At 43.8% G+C, this 8033-nt stretch overlaps 1 gene segment (V, D, J or C); it reads left to right on the top strand.

The window, feature by feature from the left end:
* The first annotated feature begins 5898 nt into the window (after nucleotides 1–5898).
* LOC110544950 (T cell receptor alpha variable 9-2-like) lies at nucleotides 5899–6655 on the top strand. The segment is given in 2 exon segments: nucleotides 5899–5944; nucleotides 6141–6655. Coding segments are annotated over 2 exon segments (561 nt in total).
* The last annotated feature ends 1378 nt before the right edge of the window (nucleotides 6656–8033 follow it).

Genomic DNA, 8033 nt, shown 5'->3' with positions numbered 1-8033 from the left:
GGAACTCACTCTCTACTGCCTCAATCCCTGTTTTGTGTGACTCAGAGAACAGGCTCAGGGTTTCATTTGGAAGAAGCATATGTGTTTTTTCCAGATATCACTGCTGCCAAAGCTTAATTTCCTGCCTCTCCTCCGAGCAGCATTTAGGAACATGACACCCTGGAGGTGTCCTTAAAAGGATTAGATGACTTTGCAGAGCCAAGACTGATACCATGGGGGTGGAAAAAAATGGATACCGATTGTCCAAGGATCCTTCTGTGAGGAGCAGGAGGCGATCTTGCAGCTCATTTCTCTCCCTGGTCATCAGCTTCAGCTGAGTGGTCAACCTGTCCATTTCCTTCTTCAGCTGCTTCTTGGAGGGGAGCTTTGTGGGACATGGTGTCTCCCCACTGGCCTCTGTAGGGAGAACAAAAGTGAACTTGCATAGTGAGAAGGCACAGTGGATGGAGACAAATAGAGCATGCCTAGAACCCAGTGACAAGATTTTTCAGATTGTGGCTTAAGGCTGAGATGCCTCCTCTCTGTATCTCAGATATGCCATCACTCTGTTAAGAAGTGGGTATCTAAGCAGCCAGGTATTTCTGTTGCTTCTCTACATATGCTTCAGATGACTACAGAGATGGATGCTTCAGGCTTCTTCACAAACCCACAAGATGCAGATTGGTTTCTGAGGCTCAGGTCTGTGGTTACAGAACCCAAGAGAATAATGGCAGAGTTCACAAGCATTTAGGTGCTTTAGAGACATACAATGCTCCTGCCTTGCCATGCTATGACCACGATTGTGGTTTAGACAGTCCAGCAGCAGCAGAACATGATCAAGAGACTGAATAGTTCTGCCCAGAGACACACCAAAACACCACACAGCTGGTAGTAAAGATTCATTCTCTATCTGGTCTACTGCCTCTGACATTTTGCCTGTATTAGAGAAATTCCTTCCACCCACAACTACTGATTCAGTATCCTAAGGTCACCACTGTCAGGAAGAGGTTTTCAGAGGTGTTATTAGTACATGCATATTTCTGTCCCTGTAACTACTATTTGATAGCACCTAAACTAAACCTGTGAGAGTGAAGTACAGTGATGCCCTGCCATAAACTGGGAAATGTTAATTAAACCCCTTGACCCTTGATGGTCTCCTTTTGTCCTCATGTTGAACCACAAATGCCCAATAAGTGTAAAGCTAAGAACTTCCAATGAAACAGCTTTGACCTTGCCAGCTCCTGGTTTTGGGGACAGACAAAATAATGTTCTGGAACTTTCAACTTTCATGACCTATGTTAAGCAGGAACATCCATTTGTTTCCAGAGGTTCCTGTTCCACTGCCTTACTTTTGTAGCTCCCACCTCAAGCCCATCTTCTCTGCCCAGGACTCACTGTGCCTTCCCCAGGACAACTTCTTTCTTGATATTTTAAAATGAAATGGAAGGCCATCTGCCTTCTGCCTCTCTTTGATTTTTCGAGTGTCCACATTCTCTTTCCCAAAGATACTTCTCAGTCTCGCCCACATGGCTGTTGATGAGACCTATAGGCAACTGCCCTAAGAGCAGTTGGTGTTGCCACAACACTAGTGACATCACGGCGTTGCCAAGAGCCCACCAGGATACAATAGAATGTAGAGAAATGGACTGCTGATGTCACGGGGAACCCTGCTGATGTTCACTTTATGCTTACCATTAGCTGTGGGGCCCTTTCCAGGAGACTCTCCTGGGACATTGCCATTGACCACCACCTCTTTCAGAGCTACAGATAACTCTAGCCATGATTAGAAACATGTTAGCTTTTGCCATGTGAAGAACTGAGTTTTAACTTTCCAACCATGCCTAGCAAAGTCTCATTCTTTCCTCAAAACCTCCTTTTTAGCAATATGAGAAATAAAACAGTAGTGAAATCTCAGAACAGGATGAATGTGGCAGAGGAATGGTCTCTTACCTTATGTGTACAAATGTCTGTGAGAACTTCCAGGAAGAGCCTACAGTGCTGGTTACAATGTGGGATGTTTGCTAGAAGGCACAGTCACAGAAGTCATGTGCCTTGCCTTTGAAATTTGCCTCCAGATGCCTTAGCCAATGGAGAATGTAGCCATCATAGTGCACTGTTGGTAAAGAAACTTATACAGTGGAAGCACCAAGAGAAAAGGTCTTCAGGCAGAGTGTGGTGCTCTCTGTCTACCACAGATACCAAAGCTCTTTTGGTTACAGGATTTCTGTGACTTACATAGTGAGATATTGTCTCAAGAAAGAGAAAAGTCACCAGGAGTGGGTATGAATATATGTTATTTATAGCTCACTTGGCAGAATGACTGCCTAGCATTGAATAGATTAAGGAATTTCAGGCAGATGCCTCTGCTGTAGGGATGATCAGATCCATCACTGAAGTCCTCTGAGACACACTCACATAGAAAGCCAGGATGCAGTTGCTAGCTCTATTCCTAAGGAAATTGAGGTTCCTGTTCAGTGCCTGAGCCTGTGCAGTGCTGTTTCCCTCAGGCATACAACTCAGGATATGCTGCTCCTGCATGCCAGGCTCTATCTTGCATGATGCTTGGGTGCAAGGTGCCATCAGAGAAGGAAAACGGAGCTAGTTTCCTGATCTTGTTCAGGTGAGCTGGTAGCATGGGTATATTATGCCTATCTACAAAACCATGTGATACATCAGCAGCTCATCATGAATAACATAGATATCACTCAGACCCTGTTGACTGCGATATGATATTTTTACAAAACAATACTACTGAGAAAGTAGTGTTCTCTCTAGTACAGCAGAGAACATGCAATACTCAGATCAACTTCTGACATGCATTTAAGGATAAGAAGAGTTCTAGACACAGCTGATGTGTGACTCTTATTCCTTGGGGTGCAAACAATGACTTCAGTCAAAAGCCAAATTCAAGAATGGACTTTGACCTGAGCTATTTTGCCAGAAGGACACATCAGGATGCTCCTTGTGGGTGTCAGTGTTTATAAGACCTGGCGACACAATGTACATGAATACATTGACAGCAGTGACTACTAGCATTTCAGTTAACCTCGGAGTGTTTGTGCACTGTCTGGGTCATGGAGAAATGCAGCTCAGGGTACTGGAACCATTTACAATCACATTGATGAGAGAACACACAGAAACTTAATGGGCTTAGTTGGGATGTGAGAGCAGAGCAAACACCTGACCAATCATTTAACAATATGGTCCTAAAGGGGTATGCACCTTGCCCTCAATAGGGACCCCTATCACAGGTCCTACTCCTGATAACTACTCCATGAGAGGAGAATTTGCCTCACCTTGGGGACTGCAATGTGTAGTACACAGACCTCTTGCTGTTCTCCATGGTGTTGATGTATACCATGACCTCAATGAGAACAGCCACACTGTCACATTTCAGGGCATAGATGAAATGGCTCAGCATTTCATTGTTCACCAGAAAGGGAAAAAGTCTGCAGGACTGCTTGACAGTAGTTTTTAGCATCACATTGAAAAGTTTCAGTAGTTCCACAGGTGCACATGCACACACACACATGAAGGTCAGAGAACAGTTTGGGGAAGGTTTGTTCTAACATGTGGGTCTCTTGGAGGAACTCAGTTCCATAAGCTTGGCATCATCTCTCAAGGCAATCACCTGAATCAAGGTGTTTTATAAGCCACACAATCTGTATTTATGTTCTCTATACATGTATCTATACTTCATTGGTAAGAACAGATTCCTTGTCCACTAAGAAAGAAAGCTCGCCTTAGTGAAAATACATGTTACCTAGTGGAGACAATGGAGGGAGTGATGTTTGTCAGTGTGGAGGATTTAAAGTGTCTATGGAGACACCCATTTTGTTGACTGTTAAAGGTCAGGTTCACCTCTTTTTCTCTGACTGGAAGGCCTGGCAGTCAAGTGGCTTTATTAGGTGGAAATGAATGAGGAGGCTCCAACCTCGAGAATGGTGGGCAGTGCTGGTCAGCTACTGTATGAGCTTCCAACTGTCCACTGGATGTTTTGTTTTCATTTTGGGTTTTGTGCTGGAGATGGAACCAAAAGCCTTTTGCATGCTTGACGTGTGCACTAATGCTGAGCCACTGACCCATGACTCTGCATGGACCTTGTGTCAGAAAAGAAAATCTTATGTATTCAGGGCTGTGTCAAATACAATTTTGCATATATTGTTACCTGAAGGCTGGAGCATACCTGCTTTCTGCAGCCATCTCTAGAAGGAACAACTTAATTTTTTTCAGCATTAGAATTTTCAAGTCCTTTCTAATTTATTTTACATAATTGTTTCTGTATGAGTTTATGCCTCTTTGTATGTACACGTGAACACATATATGGACACACACATGCCATGGTTCCAATGTGAAGTTAGAGGACAACTTGTAGGGTTTTAACTCTCCTTTCTCTCAGTTCACATGGCCTGGCAGCACATACTTTTCCAAGATGAGAAATCTAACCAGCCCCATCAACTACTTTCTAGAAGAAGGTCAACTTCAAGATGACTTGATATCTTTACCATCCTGTATTGACTTAAAATACAGTTGGCAGGACCTTCATTCAACATGCCAGTGCACATAAAAATAAATAAATCTTTAAAATGTATTATGTATAAAATTGCTTGTGTCATCATCGTACACACCTTTATAATCATAGTCATTTTTTGGAAGTTCATTTTCATAGAAAATGACAGAATATATGTTCGTTTTTTTCCACCCTTGCCCTGCACAACATTCTTCTGAATAAGCATCCATTGCTGCCATGTGGATTAATAAAATAAAACTTTGTACTTTTCAAACAACCCATTGTCATTCAATTTTCAGCTATTGTCTATGTATAAGAATAAATTTCATATCTGATGTTTACAGAGTTTCCGTTTAGGATAGTTCTGTGAAAAGTTCTGATGATGTGACTTGTAAAGAGAAGAGAAGAAGAGAAGAAAAGAAGAAGGGAAACATGAACTCAGACAGTATCAGGCCTTGGCTTTGTTCCTTGTGTCTGCATCTGAGGAAGTACACACAGGTTGATTCTGTGCTGATGAGCTTCTTTATCTGTGGAGAGTTGGTGCCAGCCTGGCCCATGCTCTAATCAGTGTGGAAAGCATCCTTCCTACTGGACTGCCACTAGAGCACAGCATCAGCACCTCATGGTTGTCAGACCTACACTGAGGACAAGGAAGAGGTGAGTCAATAAGGCATCAAGATCAGATCATTGGATAAGGATTCAGTTGTTTATGTTATGGAGTTTGTTCTGTCTAGAATTCATACTTTCCAGTTTTCAGTGACTCTGAAATATCAGTAGAACTTGTATATAGATTATGGAGTGAGGAAAACTTCTATAGAAAGATGATGGTCTTAAAATATTGTTGTTTTTATGGCTGTTCAAGTAATGACTCTGCTCCCTGAACCAGCTCTTCCTCATTGGTATTTCCTTTCTCAAATACAAATTGCCATCTTGCACATGTCAATCTCTGCTTTACAGGTTGGAAAGCGTTCTCATGGAGAGAATTCTCCTTCATGAGTTGACTTCTTACTGCTTTCTGAGGTTTTACCCTGAAGCACTTTCATGGAATTTCTATGGGTTGCCGCAGGCTTACTCACAATAGATGCATGGACATATAAAGGCCTATGTTCAAGGGTCTAGCTTCGATCTTAAGTAAAAAGAACCTTGAGATGCTCTCCTATGGCTGATGTAGGCCGTAATAGCTGTGCTTAAATGTGAAAGGTGGAAAGACTGACATCTGCATCATTAACAAAGTCAGAGAAAGGCTCAGGTTAACATCCATCCTCAGTTCAGTTTCTGTGCAGCAGGGGGCGCAGTCTCCTAACACAGGCTCATTTCTGTGTCATTTATAACTAAACCACCTCATAGTTTCTCTGAGTTAACACCTCTTCATGCTAAACATCAAGACCGTTTTCTAGATGACAGTAAAGATGGACTTTTCTCCAGGCTTCGTGGCTGCGCTGATTCTCCTACTAGGTAAATTAAAGTGACTTTAAACAGCAAAGTCTTTAGCTGGAATTTACTTAAGAACATTATTCTCAAGGGGACGCTGAGAGCTCTTTCTCTCTCTCTCTCTCTCTCTCTCTCTCTCTCTCTCTCTCTCTCTCTCTCTCTCTCTCTCTCTCTCTCTCTCTCTCTCTCTCTGCTTTTCTCTCCTTTCCTTGCACTCTAGGAAGGACCCACGGAGACTCTGTGACTCAAACAGGAGGCCAAGTGACCATCTCAGAAGGCAAGTTCCTGACAATAAATTGCACGTATTCAACCACAAGTATAGCATATGCTGCTCTTTTCTGGTATGTCCAATATCCTGGAGAAGGCCCCCAGCTCCTCCTGAAAGTCATCACAGCTGGCGAGAAGGGAAGCAGCAGAGGGTTTGGAGCCACGTATGATAGAGGAACCACCTCCTTCCACTTGCAGAGAGCCTCGGTGCAGGAGTCAGACTCGGCTGTGTACTACTGTGCTCTGGGTGACAGAGTGGCAGACACTGCCGGGGGAGCTGAGCACAAACCGAGAGGAAACAGGTGGCCTGGCTGCTGCGCACCTGCCTCTGAAATCACTGACTTCAGCACAGTCCCTGTGAGGCCTTCCATGTCTCTGCTGGTGAAAATCACAGAAATGTCCGCATGCCAGGCCACATTAACCTCACAAATCAGTAGAATGAAGACTGCTCCGGGGTCATGGCTGTAACTCATTTAAGCCATGTTCTCTCAGCACTGGGGATTAAACCCAGAGCCCCGCGCATGCCAGACAAGTGGTCTACCAGTGAGGCACATTTTAAACCTTATCTGTCTTCAGGTAATCAAATGTGCTGGAGAAAGTGACGTATACATAATGTGACCTAACAGAGCCTGGAAGAAAGGTGGCAGAAAATGGCAATCATTCCCTAAGAAAGCTCTGTGGAATTCTTTCTTTTTCTCTCACATATAAAACCCAACCGCAATTTCCCCTCCTCCCACCAGTCTCTGCCACCAACACCCCCCCCCCCCCGCCAGACCCACTCTCCCTGAACCATTAGCCCTGTTTCTCCTCAGAAAATACCAGGCCTCCCAGGGACAGCAACCAAACATGATAATACAAGTTACAAAAAGACCAGAAATTTCCTGTCAGAAATAGTCCCTGTTCCCCTTACTAGAAGGAACCAATTGGTTACTGAGCTACCATGGGCTTCATCAGGGCAGAGGTTCTAGGTTATATCCATACATGGTCCTTGGTGGAGTGTCAGTCTCAGAAAAGACCCCTGTGCCCAGATATATTTGGTCCTTGTGGAGCTCATATCCTCACGTCATACAAACTCCCCCTTCTTGCATATAATCCCTGCACTCTGCTGGAGGTTTGGTTATGAGTCTTAGTATCTGCTTTGATACACTGCTAGGTAGAGTCTTTCAGGGGCCCTCTGTGGTAGGCTCCTGTCCTGTTACTTGTTTTCTCCTATGTCCAATGCACCTTCCATTTGTCTTTCTAAGTGAGGACTGATCATCTTACCCCGAGGTCCTCTTTTTTTTTTAACTTCTTTAGGTGTATAGATTTCATTATGTTTATCATATCTTGTAGGTCTATATAAGTGAGTATATACCGTGTTTGTCTTTCTCTTTCTGGGATACCTCACTCAGAATGATCTTTTCTAGATCCCACCATTTGACTGCAAATTTCATGATTTCCTTGTTTTTGATTGCTGAGTAGTATTCCATTGTATAAAAATACCACAATTTCTGTATGCATTCCTCTGTTGAGGGACATCTGGCTTGTTTCCAGATCCTGGCTATTACAAATAAAGCTGCTACAAACATGGTTGAGCAAATGTCCTTGTTGTGTACTTGAGCATCTTTTAGATATATGACTAGGCATGGTATAGCAGGCTCTTTGATTTCTCCACTCCCCAAGGGAGGAGCAGTCCTGCTAGGCCAAAGAGGAGGACTTTGCAGCCAGTCCTGAAGATACCTGATAAAACAGGGTCAGATGAAAGGGGAGGAGGTCCTCCCCAATCAGTGGATTTGGAAAGGGGCAGGGAGGAGATGAGGGAGGGAGGGAGGGTTTGGGAGGGAATGACGGAGTGGGATACAGCTGG

The sequence above is a fragment of the Meriones unguiculatus genome, chromosome 9 (genome assembly GCF_030254825.1).
Source record: "Meriones unguiculatus strain TT.TT164.6M chromosome 9, Bangor_MerUng_6.1, whole genome shotgun sequence".
NCBI classification, from domain to species: Eukaryota; Metazoa; Chordata; class Mammalia; order Rodentia; family Muridae; genus Meriones; species Meriones unguiculatus.
Note: the sequence above shows the minus strand (reverse complement) of the source record. Positions and strands in the feature narration are given on the sequence as shown.